This window comes from Coloeus monedula, assembly GCF_965178545.1.
Source record: "Coloeus monedula genome assembly, chromosome: 2".
NCBI lineage: Eukaryota > Metazoa > Chordata > Aves > Passeriformes > Corvidae > Coloeus > Coloeus monedula.
Window position 1 is genome coordinate 7,186,950 of NC_138782.1, and position 21,236 is coordinate 7,208,185.

Consider the following 21,236-nt stretch of genomic DNA (forward strand, 5'->3'; position numbering starts at 1 on the left):
AAGGTGGAACCCTCTTTTGATTAGACAGGTGGAGACTGGTATGGCTTGGTTTAATTTGATGTAGCTTAGATATGACAGGTATTTAAGAAGGTGCTGAACTATTGTCTCAACTAGGATTTGCTGCCTGGGACTCTTTATAATTAATTATGACACAGGGTAAGCCACCCAACTGTGCCTCTGTCTGGGTTTGGGGCACTTGCAACACGTTTGAAAACTAACCTCACACTCAAAGTAAGTAATGATACTGCCTTAACTCCCTTGATGGTGTTGGGGGATCACTGATGGAGTTTAAGCTCACCAAGCTCTCTGTTTGGATCATGTTAACTAACTTTCATGTGTAGCTGTATTTGCTTCATGCACAGTTAAACTCTTGATTACACGTGTTAAAAACCCAGTCACTGGCAACAACATAAGCCTGGCTTCTCTTTTTTGATTCAGTAGACCTAAACTCCTCAGCATGTAGAAATACCACTTAACAAGCCAGCGAGGGCCTGAATAAGTTGTAGTGTAGAATCATAGGATTGTTAAGGTTGCAAAAGACCTCTAAGTTCATTGAGTCCAACCATTAAATGGTAGTAGTTACTCTCTGAAGTGATACATAGCTTTCTCCATGTGAGGACATCTAGCTGATGTGTATTTGGAAAATGCAGTTAAGAGAAAATTTCTCAGTCCTGTAGGAAGTGCTGCTTATTTTTTATGATACCCAGAAAAAGCTCTTCTGTGCTGGACAGAAGGCTTAACAATCCAGTTGAAAGATGATAAATTTGAATTTTGCACAGATTTGAAAACCATTGAAATGATGCTGAGAAATATTTTCTATTTCAATTTGCAGTGTGAATGAGAAGCATAATGTTTGTGCACAGAGATTGTCCTGAGACTTGCAGGCTATTGCATGTTGACTTGGCATGTTTGTAGAAGTGTGTCACAAGGGCCTTCACCAAAGTTTCCAGATGATTTTTTTTTTGGGATGGGATGCTATAGAATGCACATGTTGGAAAATGAAACCTCTCAGCCTTGAGCTGATGTAGCCAAGACATTTATTTCTGAGAGTGGAAGTAGTTCTCTCCAAGCATCTTTGCACTAACAGCATCCCTGGGAGTTGGTGGTCAAATGCTGTGTTAGAAAAGACTGCTCTAGAGTTTACCTGAAGGCTCCTGTCCAAAAGACTCAGTCCATCTCTAATGTAGAGCAGGTATGAAGAAAGTGTAGATATAAAGAAACTGGTTGCACCTTTGTCTTTCTTTAAAACATTTCCCTGCCTTATCCTGCCCTTTGCTTTCCCACAAAGGCTTGTTTATGCAACGTTGGTCTTTTGTGATGGTCTCCTTGGTATGGCTGGTTAGACTGTAAAGGTGTTCCAAGTTCTGTGTTTTCCATTTGCTACACAGGTGTGACTTGTATTGAAGTTCAGCCTGCACTGGATTTATTCCCATGTGCTCAATGTAACCTTTTCTGTGTCCTCAAGGTACTCTACTGCTTGCCTACTGATGTATTGTGTGTTGCAGTGCTGTCCTTTGGTGGGATTTCCTAATGAGTCTACATCCACTGAAGGCAAGCCCCAGACTTCATGCAGCTGTCATTGAGAGTATGGGTCAGCCATATTTAAAGAAAAAATAGAATTCCATTCTGTTTTTTCCCCTCTTTCTGCATTCCCACCAGTGTTCTTATAGGGGAAGGACTGTAAGTGTACTGCAAATAACTAAATCCAGGAGAATAAGTGATGTACACAGACATTCTTATACTGACTTAAAGGCTTTGAGATTTGGTGTGTCTTTCATTTCTAGGTAGATACGTAAAAGAAGATAGCTAGTGAATTTGTAACTGCTTGAGAGTTCGTATTAATTTCCAGTTTTTAAGTCCTTGAATGAAGCAAGCATGACTGGCAACACTAATGAGTAGTGGTAGAATTGTCTTCAAATAGTCAAAGTTTCCTCTGTCCCTTGCTGTTCGGGTTGAAGCTCCAGTATTCTTTAGGGTAGCAAATTAAATGTGGTATCTTGGGGAGTAGGGGAAGGGAAATGCTGCAAGGTAAGAGCTATCCCAAGCCTAATGTCTTCATGTAGAAAGTATCATCTTTTGCACCTGCATAAGAACTTACCCTCTTGGTTTGCAAGACAGGTGTCTGCCAAGGGAGGTGGGAACCTCCCTTGGAATGGAGAATATGGCCCCCTTCCCTCTGACTTATTATAACTTTGAAAGTAAGGGGCTTTCAGGCAAAGATATGGGAAAAGGAATGACAGTTCTTTACTAGCTTGTGTGTGTATAATAAGGCAAACAAACAACAACACCGGCAGCAGCAGCAGCAAACAGAGCAGAAGCCCAGCACCAGCCTCTCTCGGCTGTCAGGCCCTTTCCCCTCGGGTGCAGTTCCGCTCACAGCCGGCAGGGGCGCTGGGGGCTCCCGGCCGGGCAGGGCGGCTGCGATGGTTCCCCGCGCCTGCAGGGGGCGCTGTGGCGCGAGCTCGGCCGCATCTCCCTCACGGGGTAATGGCGGGTGAGACGGCAGAAGGGATGGAAAAAGGGTTTCCTTTGCAAAGCCCCAGGGGCAGCTGATCCCGGTGCCCCTCTGGATAGCGAAATGAGCTGTAGCAGGAACCTCGGAAGCAGCAAGCTGGAACGGCAGGGACGAGCAGATGCCAGAGTAGCAAACAAAATGTATCAGAAACTCTGGAGCTGTAGCAGGAGCCATGGGGTGTCTGGGCAGGCACTGGGTGTTGGGTTACAGTGTAGCAAAAAATCCAGGGCAGCGGCAGAGAAACGGCGGGGCTGGGCAGTGGCATCCCTGTCTCCCGAACAGGGCCGGGAGAGGCTCCCTCAGAGGGGCTCATGGCTCGGAGTCCCAGGGTTTCCTCTGAGGCACCCGAGCAGATGGTGAAGGGTCCTTTGGTGAAGTCAGGTGTTAATAAGGTCCCAGTGCAATCAATGGCCACTCTTTCGAGCAGAGCTTCACTCATGGTAGGAGAAGACAGCAGGAGATGGAACCCCTCAGTGGTGGTGAATTCTTTCCAGAACAACCGCAGCCTGTTGGCCCTTGGAATGCTGAGAGAGCAAGAGAAGGCTAGGAGCTGCACCCAACCCCTTCCCCCAGCCCAATTCTCTTGGTATCTCTGCCCTTCCCAGAGAAACCCCCAGGTAAAGAGAGAGAGTAGCCAGCTGCACCCCTCCCCTGAGCTGTGGCAACTTCTTTTGTCTCTCTAAAGTACCCAATCGTTATTGTCTCCGAGCAGCATATGGGAGAAAATTCCCTGAGAAAAAGAAACAGAAGGAAAAAATCCTAAACCCCAATGTACCGACCTGTCCCCTGATACTAAAAATCTAAAGTTCCTTCTCCCACCTGGTAAGCTGTTGTCACTGTATGTCATGCAAAGAGGTTTTTGAATGACAATGCCATGAAATATTTGCTGATGATATTTTGCACAAGTTTTGGAGTTCTCTGGTAGTAACATTTTATTTCCAAGCTGTACTTCAAGTACTACAAAAGCCTGTAATACTCAACTAGAGAAGTCATTGCTCAGCAATGGTGTAGGGAATTAAAAAAGCAGAAAACATAGTATAAAAATTGTCTGACTGCTTAATAAGCTAATGAATGAAAGTAATGTTTTGGTGGATCCCCACTATAAACTTATTTTAATCCTTGATGCTGTATGTGCTCACCCATTTAAAATGTGTTCTCACATTTTGGTAAGTAAAACAGGTGCTGCTGAAGACTAAATACCTGGTTGGTCATGAAAAGTCGTTTTTTTTCCAGCCAGTTTATAAAGGTGAGTGGAGGAATGCTGCATTCCTAGTGGTATGTTTTGGATGAAGGCTCATAGTTACCCCAAGTGGTACTGGATCAATTTGAGCACACCAGGAATGGTTGTATGAATGCTGTGATATTTCCAAGACACAGCTCTTGCAGTGAAGGGATCTGCTTTGTCTTGGAAGGAATCTAGTGAAGTGGAATCACCTGTAGTCCTTTAGCTTTGTAGACAAGTATCAACATAGTCATGGGGCAATGAACAGTGATCTAAAGGAGTGTCATATGTTTGTCTCCATTTTTGAACTTCCGATGATAATTATGAACTCTCTGTAGTAGAGGGAGATTAAAAAGTAGGAATTGAGTCTGAGGCAATGCTGTGTAGTTCTTTCCTCCATGTGACCTTGGCTGACAATTTAATGTACTTCAGTACAACTCAGGCTGCCATTCACTGAGAAGAATCTATATTGAAATTCTTGGTGTCACCTAGAGTGAGGTACTGATAATCAGGCTTGGGCAAGAACTTAGCAAAATACCATATCCAACAGCATTTTTATTCCACTATATCATTACAAAGTCTGGAATCCCTCTGAAGTCCACATTATAAAACCAACCAAACAAGACAGTGATTGAATGGGTTTCTTCACACAGACAAAGCACGGCTCCTTCTGAGTCACAGCTGAACCAGCAGCCTTTTCTATGGACCCTAAATCATGAAATCTTCAGCAAGCCTAGCAACCACAGCAGCTGGATGCTGACTCTCCAAGTAAATGCACAAATACCCAAGGGCTTCAGCCTACTTATGTCGTGTCTGCTGTCAATGTGCATGCTGCTGAAGTGAGAAGACTTTGATTTATGAATTGACAGTTGCATGTCCCTGCAGATAAGGGTGCATCACAAATTAGAACTGGGAATGTATTCCTGTTCTTGTTCTCCTTGTTTGTTGTTACTCCTTTCTCAAACTTTGTTCTTTGGTACTTTTGCATTCCATACCAAGTCTTCTCTTGGTTTACAAACCTTCGTAAAAAAACCAGGCTTCTCTTTTCCTTCTACTTGTTTCTCTCCAGACTTAAAGGGTTTTTTTGCCTCTCAGCTTTGTTATTTTGGGGATACAGAGAGCTGTGTGGGATAGACTGAGAAAAAGGTTGTTTAAGGACTATGCAAGACCTTGTAACACAAGAAAATTGCATTTTGCATGAGCGTTGTGTGGGTTGTTCAGACTGACTGGCTGTTTGATCAATTCTCATGGTACACCACTCTTTATGTCTGTAATGTGTAAATATCTTCAATGGCTCCCATTTAAACATGTGGCTAAAATGTCAAGGCTCATACTTCCAACCTTGTTTGAGGGCTGCTGGTAGCCATATATCACTATGTTAAACTTGGTCTGAGTGAGCGAGCTCAGGGCTTTTTGCAGTAGTTGTGCAGGGGTGAGTTATAGCCCCTCAGATGGGGGATATTTCATGCCTCCTGTAGAACCTTGAATAGGCAATACCATGACCTTCTGACCTGGAAGATGGAGCAAAGTGTGACCTCAGCAGGTTGGTCAGTGGTGTAGAACTGAGAAGTGTAGTTAATGCACCAGATGAGCCACAAAGATCATTAAAACATGATTAGGGAACTGGAGCACCTCCTGTGCCTGGAGAGACTTAGAGAGCTGAAGTTCAGCCTGAAGAAGAGATACCCCAGATGGGATCTGCTCAGTGTTTATAAACATAGAGTGGAGGGTGTAAAAGAGATCTATTTCTCCAGATTCATCTCTGTGGCACATGGTGACAGGACAAGAGGTAGTAGGCACAAGTAGAAAGAGGAAGTTCTTTCTGAGCATTAAAAACCAAAACCACACACATACTGTGAGCCTGGCTGAACACTGGAACAGGTTGCTTGGAGAGGTTGTGGAATCTCTGTCTTTGGAGATACTTTAAATTCAACTGGGACAGGGTCCTGGACGACTTGCTCTGGGTGACTTGATGGTCACTAGAGGTGCCACCCAACCACATCCATTCTGTGATTCATGGTGTCTGTTTGCCTCTGGAGTTTGGTACTTAGCTGTAGTCATTGGCTAATACAATTACGCCTCCTGGTAATGAGCTGAAACAGACCATATTGGCAGAGTATGCAGTCAGGGAGAAGGTGTTGTGTTCATCACCAAGTGCTTTTGACTTGCATGTTGTGCTGCGTTTTTGGCTGGGTAGAAAGTGATTTGTCTGCAACAGATGTTTCTTCCTTGTGCTCAGGTTCTGATCTCGTTTAAGTCCAAGAAGTGATAGAGCAAATCTGTTCTACAAATCTGAAGTACTACAGTGCATCTGTGAATGCTTTTCCCCTGGTGATGGAACATATGGAAATAATGCTTATCTTGATTTAGATAAGCAATTGCCTTTCCTGTACAATCATCCATGCCTAGTAGGAGTAGAAGCAGACCCATAATAGTACAGGTCTTACAATCTGTCTTTTCTAACGCTCCATAAGCCTATGCAGGAACAAATGGAATGGAAAGCTGTGTTAGATGTGAGGTTAGTAATTGCTAATAGTTCATTATTTTTAGTCTGTACAGGAAACTTGCAAAAACAAAGCTTTAAGTTAAAAAAAAATAGGCACCTAAGGGAAAAAAGCACAGACCGTGTAGCAGAATTGTTGGTGCACATTCCCCCAGGGTCAGATGCACTCCTAATGCTCGCTCATCTCCTTTGTGTTTTTCAGCAACCCAAGAAAAATGGTTTAGTTTCCTAGTCAAATATTTGCTGAGGATTCTTTCAGGAGTGGAAGAGCTGCCTCTTGTCTGGGGATAGTGTGATTCTTGTCCCTTGCTCAGGTTCTTTTTCCAGGTCCTCTTACAGAAGCCTTCCTTGTGGGGATACGTGTCTCTGCTAGTAGCCATTGTAGCAGGGATGAGGTAGCGGGCAGACTTATTTCTGTTGAACTTGGAATTAATTTACGTCCTTCAGCTGTGAATTCTAAAGCTGACTAGAAATGAGGAAACTCTCCCATTTTCAGCTTTTATTTCTTGCAATCCAGTCTGCTACTTGCTTTTATGAACTTGAGGAGAAACGTGTCATGTGACTTGTTTAACAAACTTCCCTTATAACAGTGTGAGCCTGTGAGCCTCACTGCCATCAGTTGCTCTCACTTGTTCTGTCTTTGATTTCTTCTCTTACCGGCTTTTGCTCATGGAGTGCCAAAAGACTTTTACTTTGCCATAGGTATTGCTTTATACTATGGGGCTTTGGTACCTATTTTTACTACTTTGTGTGTGCTCTTCTCTTTCATTAACAGGCGTTTCAAAATGCAAATGTAATGGTTTTTCTTATAATAAGCTCTTCCAGCTGTAGGTTTTTCTCCTCCCTCTAGTGGTAAGCTCTTTGGTATTGCTGTGGGGATTTCTGTAATTGGAAGCTTGAGACCTGTTTAAAAAATTAATTTACTTTAAAGTATACTAGACTTTAAAACCCTGGCTATTTGAGCACTGATTGAGTTTCAGGGCTGATTTTCCAATGCTGTAGGTTTGTGCCATCCTTGTCCCTTGTACCAGCTGAGTACATTTATGTCCTGGGTGGGGGCTCCCTCTAGTGAGATATTCTGACAGTCCCTCATCCACTTGGTTCAGATGAACTTTACCCGTTTTCTTTTCAAGTGCAGTTGCTGCTGACTCAATCGAATGCGTGTTTCTACCCTTGTGTAAGCTGTAAAAGCCCTTTTCCTTTGGGGTGAGCTGGAAGGAGTTGTAAACAAAGCTGAGGGCTAGGACTGCCTATTTCCTGTATTTGGTGTGAAGAGCTCAGCTAATCAGCCTCATCCTACTTGAAGCTGTGGCTCTATGGACTCTTGAGATGTTTTGAATATGACTGAAGGATCAAAGGATGATGTAGGAGGAAGAGCTAAATGAACTTGGGTTGTATAGGCAGAGGGTTAGAGGATGATGGCTGGGTCTAGAGGGGAAAAAGTGGGGGTGGGACATGAATGTTCAACTGTTTCTGGTGAAGATTTTCAGCTGTATTGTGTTGCTGAGGTTGGGGCAGAGGAGACAAGAGGAGGACTTACAGCAGCGTTTCCACTCTTGTGTGTCATCAGTAGCAGCCTAAACCCTCAAATTTTGGAAAGGATGTACCAGGATCAACTCCATCATTCGTGAGTGTGTATGCAGAGATGATTTAGTGGCCATTGACTTCACTTCCTCGTAAGAATTGAAGTCAACTTGTTTGCAAGACTAAAGTTAAAACAAAATAAAAGCTGTCTTATTTAATAAATAATTTTAATAATAATAAAAAAGCTGGATTGGAAATCTTGCAGTATATTACTCCATTTGCCTAGCAGGTGTTGTTTTCTCAATCAGAGAAAAGCGCTGCCTCCTCGTCTAAGTCCTTCCACGCTTTCTTGTTCCTTCCTCTCTGGAGCACGTCCCCCCGCAGGCAGCGCTGGCGCAGGTGCCTCAGGTAGCTCTTGATGGAGGCAGAGTTCTCCTCCTGCCGGCCGATCACCTCGTCATGGAGGGGGGGGCAGTCAGCCAGGCAGCAGGTCCGTGGCCAAGCTGAGCGTGTCCAGGCCTTCTCCTGGGAGACACGGGGCAGGGAGCACGGTGAAAGGGGCAGAGGGGACTCAGGGGGCTGAGCCCCTTGGGCTCTCCTGGGGAAGCTGGGGCCTGGCTGGGCTGCCCCAGGGCACAGCTTGTGTGGAGAAGACCTCGGGCAGGATCTGTCTTGTTCTTGTGCCTCAGCCTGTCCTTGTTTCCTCCTGGGAGGAAGGGGGCTGAGCCCCACCTCTGCCTCTGGGCTCGGGCACAGGGCTGGGGAAGAGGCAGAGGACCCTTGGTGCCTGCCCAGGCTTTCCTCTCCACAGGGGCTGGCAGTCCTCTCCCTACACGTTGTAGCTCCCGGCCCCCTGGCACCATCCCAGCTGCCTGGTCCCCAGCCCTCACCTCTCTGCGCTGCCTCTCGGTTTTTCTCCGGAGGCTGCATCCAAGGCAAAGCACGGCGAGCAGCAGGGACAGGGCTAAGAAGGTGCAGCAGTGCACCTGCACCAACCACAGGCTGGCACTGCCTGTGCCAGTGTCCAGCTGCTGCACGTCCTGGGCTGGCACGTGCAGCCGGGCCGTGTTCCTGCTGGGACAGCTGTGAGCTCTGAGGGTGCTGGGGAGCAGCGAGGCCACGCAGAGCCCCAGGAGCAGGGAGAGCCCCGGGCGGAGCATGGCGGAGCTGCCTGAGGAGCTGCAATCTCTCGCCCTCACCCTGAGCTGAGCCGAGCAGTGCCCACGGGGTCTGTGCAAGGTGGTGGCATCAGCTGTGATGTCACAAGGCTGTTGCCTGGCAGCCAGAGGCTGGGAATGTCAAGGCAAGGCCAGGCCAGAGGGTCTGAGCATATGGCTGTCTCAGCCCACTGCTCTATCTTGCCATTGTGGGACTGGGCCTCAGGAGCTTGGGGATGTGCTCTCCAGTGCTCAGCAGGGAACTGCTGACACGTCTGAGTTGGTATTCTTGAGTTGATGAAAATGGAGGGTGAGACTAGAGGAACAAATTTGTTTGGGCTGTTTCTACCTTCTCACTAAATATTGAGGACTCTTCTTGCCTGTCATCAAACTTCACTTGTTCTGAAGATTTGGAATTGATTCACACTTTTGTTACCTCAAGAAATGAGTTCTATTTCTGACCAATAGATGAACTCAAGCTTCTTGAGACTTGTGTTGGAAAGAATGTTTAAAAAGTAACAGTAAAAGTGAATTTAATAATCTTCCCTCCTCAGTTCATTGCTGTGATGTGCGTGTCTAACTTGGCGAAGCTTTGGGCAGTATGTTTGTGCAAGGGTTTGAGGTAACTGAACTCTTCTATAGACTGAATCGGATGTAAATGAAGTGATTTGGTATAATGATAAAATCCACGCGTGCTGGCTCGAAGAGCAGCCCGGAGGTCTAGCTGCGCAGCTTGTGATTTACGGCGGCACACACAAAAGGATCAGAGAGGAGGCGTTCCTCATCCGAGGGAGCGGTCCCTTGAGCAGAGCGTGAGAGCACGCAGGGGGAGGCGAAGAAGCAGAGAGAGGGGACTCTCCGTATAAGTTCCACGCAGAAGGCTTATTCAGGTGAAACGATGGGGGGGGGATGGGGGAGAAGACGAAGAGCCAAATTTTTAACAGGGTCCAGGGATTTTATAGTGGGGAAAGGAAAGTCGGGGATAAGCGATACAGCCAATGGAATACTTGACAGGAGGTAGGGTAGCGGGTAAGGGAACCAATGGAAATAACACAAAGGAGGGACTTAGGGAAGGAACCAATGGGGTGTCCAGTACGACAGAACTTTCTAGAACTTAGACATATTAAATCAAGGGAAATAAATATACATAGACTCCTACATAAAATAGGGAGGGGAAAATATTAACCAACGATACAAAAGTATGTAGATAACTGAACTGGGGGATTATGGGCTGTCACCCTAATTAAGAGCAAGGCATTAAACCTCGGGGCCTGACCACCACAGCTTGGTGTCTGTTTTGTCTTCAGGGGCTGCAGCCACTTGCACCGCCACAATTTGGTGATGCAAAATCTCAGGAGTTTACAGGAATAAGGGAACTATGGTAACATTATTTAATAACAAATCTGTTGCCAGCTAGTGTACGTTGTCTTCACCACCTGCCTCCTCCTAGCTGAGCAATTTAAGGTGACAAAGCTCCAAGTTTAAAATTTGCATGGATTTTTTTTTCAGCCTTGTTGTCTGGCTACATGTCTTCAGAAGTAATTCTGAATTTTGGGGCTGTTGGCAAATGGTGTGATTGTGTATTTTTGTACTCATTTGGTATTATTCTGGATTGGAGAAATTACTCTAGTTAGGAGGGTAATCTTAATTAATTTCTCAATTTGTTTTTGCAATTTGCACCCTTGTGGTTACCAAATAAAACTACTGATGGATCTCACTTCAAAAAATATGTATGTTTTACAGTTTTGTAATCAAATGGTATATGGATTAGGATTCAGTGCTTCCTACTAGCTTGTATTTGGAAACAAGTAGCAAGCAAGCAGTGTGGTTAGGGCAGTGCTGGTGTCTTGTGGGTTGCCGGTGCCCTCTCGAGGTGAAACCGAAAGATGCTGCAGTCTGACATCAGTAGTGTCACTAGATTGCTGCCTGTTCAGGGCTTGTAAATAACGACCTTGGGCCCACGCTTGTAACCTGATTTTTCTGCTTTCTTGGTTTGTAGGTGAAAACGCTAAAGAAGATCTGCAAGGGAAGAAAAGTCTGAGTGAGAAAGTTTCTCTCTATAGAGGCGACATTACACTGCTTGAGGTTGATGCCATCGTTAATGCTGGTAGGTTGTTAAATATTATATTCAGCTATGTCTTGAAAATCCTTTATAGCTCCACAGTACAAGTGTGAACTCTGAAAAGTTGCCTAAAACTGGTGTGTCCTGTGGAAATCTGTTGGAAAATACAGCTTTTCCCCAGTTCCTTCGTATTGCATCTGGTCATCCTGCGTGAATTTACTGTGGCAGGGATTATTGTGAAACTTTTATAACATGGTTGCCATGAAAAAATTAATGTTCTCGTGTCCATCTTTTGGCTTAACTTGGTTAGCTGAGACTTCACACTTTGTGTTGTAGAAAGCCCAATTTTGATACTAAGCTAATGCAGTACATTCCAGTCTGCTTTTATAAATCAAGCCACTTGTGGGCTAGTTAATGTGATAACCTTAACAACAAGGTGATAGGAAAACAGAATTTGTTTTATGTGGTTTTCATATTTGCTTTCTTGTTGGGAGATTGTGTTTTTCAAATATTTGGCCATGATCTGCAGAGTTGTATTTTAGTACCTCTTCTTGTTCAGTGACTGTCTCCATGTGTGCAGCTGAGGTGAAGAACTGTGTGTAGCATCTTGTAACAAAAAGAGGGAAATGCCTGTGCAATTAATTCATTTGTGTATTAGGTTATAGCAAGCTAGTTCAGTTTTTTGGCAAAAAATGATGGGAAGGTTTACCCCTTCACACGTGCCCCCAGCCACATCTTGACTGCACTCTCTACTCCAAAAAGAGTGTGTGGTTTGTGTGTCCTGAGGCTGGAAATTTTTTCCCCCTAGTATTTGGGTGGCACTGATTAATTTTCGAGAACTAATTTTGCTGGTATTAATTTCTTGGAAGGAAACATACTGCAGTATCTTCTCTGTGATGGAATAAAGTTCAGAGGTTCCCAGGGTTGTAATGGCCAAAATGGATGTGTTTGCTTATCAGAGGAAAATGCCATGTGGAGCTACTGATTCATGTCTGTAAAGAGCACAGGAGTGTTTGCTTACACAGTGTAGAGGGCAGTGAACAGACTCTCTTGGACTGTTCAATTATATGACATCCACTTTAACTGTGGACATCTGCTAATGGGTTTTGTGAAGTAGGGGTGGAATCCTTAGCCATTTCGAAACACATTTTTGCATTCCAAGTACTGAGGCTGGTATTCCCATGCAAAAATTTTTAATTAATCTTCTAGTTTACTGATGCACAAAAGCCTTCCTAAATAACAATACAGTGGCATCCATGTAACATGATCCTCTCCTCAGTGTGTTGACAAGGCCTCTGAAGCATTAATATTTTTTTTTCTCATTCTTTTAAGATGATTTTCCCAGTAGTGCTTTTGCTGACTTCCTTACTTTATTGCTTTCCAGTAAGTCAATATTAGCATACTTCTCTCCATTTATATTTAGCTTTTCCTTGTTCATAGGCCTCCCTTGAATTACAGGCTGGAACTAGTTAAGGATTAGCTTTAGAACAGGAATACTTAGCATTTCTTGATTTAAATCGCCTTTTAATTCTCCTGAAAGGTCCAAAAAACCTATATCCCAGACTGCAAATGATATTATCTGCCTATAAACCTATTATATGCCTGCCATTGTGGTGAGAAATGCATCTCTCTGAGGAGAAATTAAAAAATAATCAAATCAATGCGTATTAATATGCAATTTTGAGAAAAGGTTTAAAGACCACTCAAAACAAACTGAGGTTGAAAGACCTAAAGAGGGACGTAACACTCTGAAAGTATCTAGAAAGCTTTTGGCAAAAAAAGTTGTTTCTACTGGTGCCTTCTGTTAATTGAATTTGGGTTTAATGGGAGATTCAGATTAGATGTTGGCAAAGCTACTTATTGAAGGGAACAGGTTTATACAGTGATACTTTGGTGTATCAGACTGACACAAAATAGCAGCCTTAGGGCCAGGGCATTGTTACAGGTGGATTTTTAAGATTCTTGTAAATCTTTTGTAACCTTCTATCCTTCCTAAAGGGCATAATATATTAACTATTATGAGATATTAATAATTCTATCTTAAAATACTAACCTACAGTTACTTTGGAAAAGCTGTATGTTCTCTATATGTCAGTGTAGTAATTAAGTCTAAGCCTTTGATTTGCTCATGGTTTCAGTGTTACTTTTTTTCTGTTAACCTTTCAAACTGTGGAAGATAGCTAGAAAGCTACATGAGGAAGGTGGTTTAGTTTAAGATCCGTATTATTTATGTGAAACATCTGCTGTGCTGAGATTCTTTTTAAATCAAACAGTTCCAGTGAAATTGCAGTGTCTCTTAGATGGTATCTAAACCCATGTTGCTGCACCATATGATGCTTTTGCAAAGAACTCCATTGTTTTTCCTTCTGCAACTGAAGTTATTCAAGCCTCAAAGACATAAAGCAGTAAGTAGGCACAGTACCAGTTTCTGTGTGTAAGTTGAATAAAATGCAGCCTGTTGAATATGGAATAGGAGATAGGTTTTTTGGAGGTAAATCTGTGCAAGTTCTTTTTATACTTAATGTCTTTTGACTACCCCAGATGTTAATGATTGACTCTCTCCTATCTGTTGCAAGCCCTGAGTTAGGAAGGAAGGAAGAGACCCTCCAGAGGCTTTCTCTCTGAATTTAGAAATTCCATTAACTCTCTCCTGTAAGAAATAGTTTAAAATACAGCAAGTCATGTCCAAATTAATGCCACAGGGAGATACTTAGAGGTTGAATGTTTACATTGACTTATGCAAAGAACTAAAAATGCTTGAAGTAAAGGGAATGGTCTGGCAAATTCTGGGGGTGTGGAAGGTTTCCAGGTGATTCAAATTGTCTCCAGATTTGGATGCAAACATATTGGCAAAAAAAAAAAAGTGTTCTTGAATATGTAAGGAGGAAGTGAGACAAAATGATATAAGTGGTGACCTTATGTAGCTAAATATCAGGACATCACTGAGGAACACTGCTGCAAAAGGATCCCTTTTTCTGCTAGACTTTTAGCAGACAAACTGAATGTTGCTTACTTTCCAAAAATATTTTACGCATAGTTTGTGTCATTGCTCATTGTCAAAAGAACCACATCAAAACAGCCTCTTTGAAACCATTCAACACTAGAGTGAGGATCTGAAATGCATTGTGAGAGAGAAAGGAGCTGAAAAACGGAGCTGATGTGCAATTTTGCTAAAATACATGTCAATTATCTCCCCCGTAAATGTCTTTTCCTTCCAGAATGGATTCCTAAAACTTCCTTACTACTGATTGCATTGCAGACAGGTATTAGTTTAACTTGATGTTTTGCTTAAGGTGTCCTGTTAAGCCATTTCCTCCACACATTTTTGTTAAGGATTCAGGTAAGACTTGTATGAAAATCTTATTTTTACTCCTATATACTCCTCTGCTCTTTGTTATTACCCTCTAAGAATGTAAACAGGCTCTCCTTGAGGCATGTACTTACTGCATTAATCTGTGCTGACTGGCCTTTTTAACAGATTAAATGTTCCTGGATGTCACTTCATCCTGATGCCAAAAGTGCTTCAAGCACTTGGAAGCCAGATAACCACAATTAGCCAATATCTGAATAAGTCATCAGAACGGAGCTTGGAGGGGGTGTGGTGTGTCTGTGTCTAGGGGAGGGGAGAGAGAGGTTGTTTAGTCGCTCCGGCAACCCCAAATACAGAAATAAGCAGTAAAAGCTTGAATAAGGTTTGAAAAATAATTTCTTCAGTATTTATAGTATCAACTAAGCAGTAAAGAACTGCTTTTTTACTTTCGTCTGCATTTTTACTAAGGAAAACTGTGTCGCTGTATATGTCATATGCAGTAACTATCTGAAGTAGTATTTTGGGAGTGGGTGTGCTGGGGGTGTCTGCGTATCTCGTATACCTTAAGGAGCAGTTCATCACTACTGACCTCGGGTATTCATTCACTTCCTACCTGTTAATAAATCTTACTGTCCATTTATAAGATAAGGAGGCATGTACTAATATGCTTGTGAGGGAATTTTTACTAGGAGGAAGATCAAGGGGAAACTACTATGTCGGGGAAAAAAGGATTCTCCTTATTTTTATTTGATAGGGAGGAGGAGGATGATGACTTGCAGAACACTAGAAGGGATGATATTTCTTTTTATCTTTGAAAAATATTCTTGGTATCAGTACAAAAGTATGGTACTGAGAACAGAAACCTTTAATCTTCAGGAAAAAGGAAGATGTTCAGTTCTATTGAATTAGATATTTCTGGTAATAGGTCTGTACTGTTGCGTCTAAGTTTGCAATTAGAGAGTTGCTACGGTTATAGCAACTAGATGTCTTCCTTTAAACTGTATTTGAGTGCTGGAATCATTTAATCATTGCTAATACTCACAGATTTGGGGAAGAAACTCTCAATTTTTAAAGGGAATATCTTTTCCATATGAGAAAACAAATGTGAATTAAAGTCTTCCTCTGGTAGAGAAAAGAGTTGGTGACTAACACAAGTAAACAACTCTTTATGTCCCTTTTCTACTAACCCCTGATGCTGGAATTTAGTTACTGAGCCTCATATTGCTCAAGAAGAGATTTCCTCTACAGGAAACCATCTGCCTGTGTGCAGTGAGTTGCCTCAGCTGGGAATGCTGGTTTGGCAGGCACAGGTTCCTCAGCTTGCTTGGCACAGTGTGCAGGGCCAGCTGAGGGAAGGTGCATGGAGGTGACGGTCTCCTGGTTGCTTTAAGAGACAGAGGTGTTTTCAGGGAGTGACTTACAGCTGAGTTTCTCAACAAATTTCTAAGAGTTTGGAATCCTTGTCCTCCTGTACCTCCCTGTCCCAGTACTGATTGTGCGTGGAGCTGAAAAATATTCAGTTTCAAATACTCTGTGTTTGCTTTGCTTGTTGCAGGACTGGTTTTCACTGGAGCCTCTGCATGACTCGATTTATAGGATGAAATAGGCATTTTCATATTGAATCTCACCTTTCCTAGTGAAATATGCCTTTCTTCCCTCAGGCTTCTGTCTTCACAACCATGTTTCAGTATTTTTGTGTCACAGCAATATCTTTATCCAGCTTTTTTATCTGGTGATAGCAACATATTTTCTTCCAGATTCATAACTTCCTGGCCTTGACCTTGAATATGATTGTTTAACTTAATGAGGTTCCCTTTTTTTCTTAAGTTCAGAATTACACATCAAGGTAGAAGAGCTCTGTATTGATACTGGGAACTGAATATATTATCAGTGAATTACGCTTATACAAGTGTGTAAGTGTAGATAGGGACTGAGCTCTGCCTTCCCACACAAACAGCTCCTTAATGCGCAATCAGTCACCGCAGTTGCCTTGAACTTGGTGCTTAATGAACAGGTGGGGAAAAAGGATGGATTCTAATCTGGAACAGATCTGACATCAGGCAATTTCACTGATTGCTAATCCATTTCATTTGGCAACTACTTAATTTATGGCACAGAGTTTTCATCTTGTAACTTCTGAAGTATAAATTACTTCAGAAGTGGCCTGTGTGAATATTATGAAGGTATTTGAGTCAGTCACTGAGCCTGATCTGGTGTTGTGTATATACTTATTCTTCCTTTTTTTATTTTGCAGTGACCTGTAATTCTTACTCTGGAGCTCATTTGAAATTATTCTTCAATAATTTGCTATGAAAATAAGTCCCTTAAGTAAAATGTTCCTGCTATTGAATGTGGAAGCAACAAAATGTAAAATCTGTCCTTAATTTGCTTATAGCATTTTGACATGGGATTTTTGCATTTATTAGTATTGATTTTTGTGGGGTTTTTTTTATGTTTTTTGTTTTTCAGTTGAGCTAAACATAAATGATTGATTATACTGGGAGCTTCTTAGTGAGTTTGCTGTCCATTAGAATGTTTTGTAAATATACTTTACATGTTTTATCTCCAGTGTACAAATAGGGAAATGGAAAACTTGTATTGAAATCTCCTGTATGGAGTCATCTGGCATCTGCTTATGTAACTTAGACTGTTATAATTTCCTCTAGGAATAGAACCAATATTGCTAACAAATTGTTGTTAATTTGGTTTTCATCTTTACTGTGAGCAGACTGTGGTGTTAATCAAAGGTTTGTCAAGTTAATTTACAGTTGGTACAATTACACTTGTGTGTAAAACCCCAGACTAATTTATATATACTCCTCACTTATTCACCAGGAAAGTCAATGTTAATAGTTGGGGGAATTGGTCATTCTCAGTTGTGACATCTGTGAGTGAATTTATTACTGCTTTCTGTGGAAAATGCTTTAAGCCTGGTTGGTGAGCAGTAGATGTGGTTAAACCTGCCTCTGCTTTTGGTCTAATTTAATTTCAATGCTGTTCTTCCCTGTAGTGTAATGCTCATTTGGATGAAAAGTCTGTGTATAGTGACAGTGATCAAGAGAATGAAATGGAAGGCGAGTACTGCTGGAGGTGTGGTTTAATTTAGGTGGAGAACTGTAGCTGCTGCCTCAGTCAAACACAATTTGCTGTAACCGTGTGGCCAAGACTTACGAGTGAGGAAGCTCACTCAGAATTGCACTGCAGAAAGGGTGGCTGCAATGCACTTTGAAAATATCTCAGGTATAACTAGTGTAACTCAAAACTTCAGCATTAAAAAAAGAAAGGTTTGGCAGTGCTGCAGACACATGTCAGGGTTAACTTTGTTTCTTGTTCTGGGGTGCTTTGGGAAGGGGAAATGAATTGTGGTGAAATGTTTTCATTCCAGTATTCCACCTGTGTGCTCACAGCCATCTCGTGTAGCTAATGGAGATGGCTTCCTGGGGGGAGATGTGCCTCAGACACCTGGACGTTATCCTGCCACATTGTGTGTGGTGCCAGCGAGCCAAGAGTCCTGGGTGGTGAAACGGAGGCCTAAACCTTGCATGCGTCAAGGAGAGCTTTGCCACTCAACTTGCCATATGGCCAGGCACTGCAAACAGATAGGCACTTCATGTTAATGATAATCAAGTGATGATTTCAAACAGTGGGATGTGAGTGTTCAGTGACTTACTGAGAAGACATAAAAAAAACAGCAGAGAAGAAAATGTACTTTCCACTGGAACAATACACTCAAAAGTCTCCTTAAACTAACAGATTGTGGGCTGAAGCACCAGATACAGATGTCAAGGTTCAGGGCTATGCTTTTGGACTTTCCATAGAAAGTCCACTTTTGGACTCCCATAGAAGTCTGAGAGGAATGAGATGAGCGTGCATGATCCTTAAGTATCTGATACTTAATTATTTAAAACGGTTTGCCCAGACAACTTGTGGATGCCCCATCCCTGGAAATGTTCAAGGTCGGGTTGGAGGGAAGTTGAGCAACCTGGATTAGTGAAAGATGTCCCTGCCCATGGTGAGGAGGAGTTGAACTAGATGATCTTTAATGGTTCCTTCCAAAACAGGAAATTTTGTGATTCTAGGAAATACCCTGGCACAAAGTTAATGGCCAACTGTCTCTGACAGGATGCAGCATACTCTGTTTGTCTTCTGAAAATCTAATATAAAATGGGCAAGGTAGATGTTTTAGTAGCCTAATATAACCTGATGGTCTATGATAGCTGTATTTATTTGCAACTCTTTTTTCAGTGTTGATGCTTTCAGGACAGTATCTATTTTACCTAGACCAAGTATTCTCCTTATTTCTTTGTGCATCAGTTTTTGAACCCATTTATTATGTCTGAGCCCAATGTGATTATTGATCCCTCATGCCATGGTTACCCAGGACCTTTTTTGTATGTGCCCTTTCTAGAGAAAACTAGCAGTATACAAGCAAAACACCTGCGAAGTTGGATTTCTTCAAAAGTCTTTGATTTCCCTCAGTTGGGAAGCGGGAGGTGGTGTGGGATGCCGTGAATCCTTTCTGACAGCAGGTGGCAATAGTGCCGCTGTTATCGTGAAGCCACTTTTTGGCTCGCGTACCTTAATTTTCCTGGACATAAAATCGGTAATGACTTAAGCAGAGGAAACAAAATGCATGCATTCGAGGCATGTTTGTTGGATAGGCCATCGATACAGCTCGTGCTTATTAAATGCCGACTCCATTTCATTACGTGTGTTCAGTGTGTGTTTGAAATAGAACAGGAGACAGGCGTGGTTTGGAAGAACTGTAAGCATCTGTTTTACTTCATAGAGGAAAATATTTTGGGGGGACCTTGCTATCAGCCTGTCTTATCATACATTTGACAGTGCAGCTGTCATCTTGAGTTTGCTGATGGAGCAGAGTGGTGTAAGAAACTACTCAAGGTCGTCTTGAACAATTATGCTTCGTTTCATAATATTAAATCCACTTTTAATCAGGACTTGTGGGGGATTATCTGAAGGATTGTGGGTTTTTTAAGCTGATAGTTGCAACAGTGTGTTCTCAGTCAAGATAGGCATGCAACGTTGTGGTTTTTTTCAAGCGTTTGCATTTTAAAAAACCCAAACCAGTCAAGTAATTTCCAAATGTTGGGACACAAAAGAGAAGACTTCTTTGAGGCCTCCTCTCTCTACTTATAAAATATTGGCAGCAAGAGGTCAGGCTGGGATTATCCCTGTGGTGTTAATATTGCCCCCCACATCCTCTGTCCAGATGTACGTTTGCTCTTTCCTCACTTTCTGTTTCTAACCATGAACACATTGGGTTGTTCTGGGTTTGCACAGATATCGCCTCGACATTATCTCAGTCACTGTAAGTAGTACAGTTGAGGTCAGCATGGAAATTAGCATTTCTGTATGTAATTTAATCTTGTTAAATATATGCAGTTAAATATTGAATAGGGGAAGGTCTACTTTGATTGGGACAAGTAAGCTTTAGGTTTATCTTATCTACATTCCTGGATGCAGAAAATGGGGTAAAAAAACAGTAGTCAGAGTTGATGTCCAAAACTGCTGTTGTGCAGCTGGCTGACCCTGTCTGTCTCCCCTGCCTTCTCCTCAGGCAGGGGGAATTGCTTTTGCTTAATTCTCTTAGCTGCTGAGTAAAAGATCAATGCAGAGTGTTCCACCCCTTGCTAGGATTTTGGGTTTGTGTAGTGCTTTGCCATTTGCTGCAGGTCTTGGAAATTTTAGTCCCTTGAAATACAGTTTCCATTACTTGTTAAATAAATAATTATGGACTGTGAAATGCAGTTTAGGTTTTGTTTTGACCTATGGATGTTAGCAACTGACTTTTCTGAGAAAAGAAAAATATTTCTGTTTGCAAAACCACAAGTTGCTTTCTTTAGGAATTCAGAATGCCTCTCACTTAGAAATTAGTATTAAGGATACAGCTTGGCTTTAAAAATCTGGGCTCTAAACTCCTTTGTGTGACCTGCTGTCACAGTCATAAAAATTAGTAATGGCAGCTAAATATACATCAAAGGTCGGTGGAAGCTTGTGAAAGCTGTATTTGCTTGTTAATCCAAGCACAAAGGCAAGTGTGTTTGCATCGTGTGCAAGGAGTAGTCACTTGGATGTTAATATACCGTTGTTCAGAGTTGTTTGGATGTGTTTGGGAATTGTTTTAATTACAGTATTGAAGGTGCTGCAAGGTCCTGTGCTTTCCTCACAGCAGTGGGGTGATGAGCTACTGCTGCTCCCAGGCTTCTTCCCTTTACTCTGAGGTGACAGGAACATTCAAGGTTCGTTTTTGTATCTCCTGCCTGGATTGTCACTTGCACAGTGCTGTTTGAATGGCCAAGAGGGGACGTGGGTGGTCCTGTTTCTTCTGCCCTTGGGGTACCCTGTCCCTAACACATTCCTCCTGCCTGCAGAGGAGCTCTTTGGAGCTCTGCAGCTTCTTGCCTGAGCTGCGCCGGAGGGCTGGCAGTCTCATGAAGAAAGGATGACTTGGCTCTTGCAGGAGCAATGTTGTAATGGTCCTTGTTCTCAGAGGGTTTCACCAGTGAAGCCTTGAAGCCTGGGGCTTTCATTGTCTATTGTGTCTGAGTAGTTCAAACTTGTGGGAAAAACACTGATTCGGAGAACTTTTTAGGATTATTGCTCCTTCTCTCTTTGATCACTTGCATGTCTGTGCTGCTGTAACTTTAATTTGGTGTGCAACATGAATCACTTAAATATGTCTCTGTAGCACCTTCATTTTATGCTTGTAAGCTGGTTTCTGTCGAGTAATAAATAGAAATAGTTAATATCTGGCATGCCTAGTTGTGGGCTGCCTCAAAAAGATAGTTCTGTCAGCTATATTTGATTTGTATTTAGAATGTTTTGCATTGCAAATCCATGTTAGAAATGCTTTTTAAATTTAAAGTGTGAACCATATTGCTTTTTCAAGGGAACTGTACTCTTGTGTCATGTGAAATAACTT

At 42.4% G+C, this 21,236-nt stretch overlaps 1 protein-coding gene across 6 annotated transcripts in view; it reads left to right on the forward strand.

The window, feature by feature from the left end:
* The window catches only part of MACROD2 (mono-ADP ribosylhydrolase 2), an 884,685-nt gene that overhangs the window by 11,752 nt on the left and 851,697 nt on the right, over positions 1–21,236 (forward strand). For all 6 annotated transcript variants that reach the window (XM_082303078.1, XM_082303080.1, XM_082303082.1 and 3 more), the window contains exon 3: positions 10,921–11,028. In XM_082303078.1, coding sequence (XP_082159204.1) covers positions 10,921–11,028 — 108 coding nt within the window. The remainder of the gene's footprint in view (positions 1–10,920; positions 11,029–21,236) is intronic.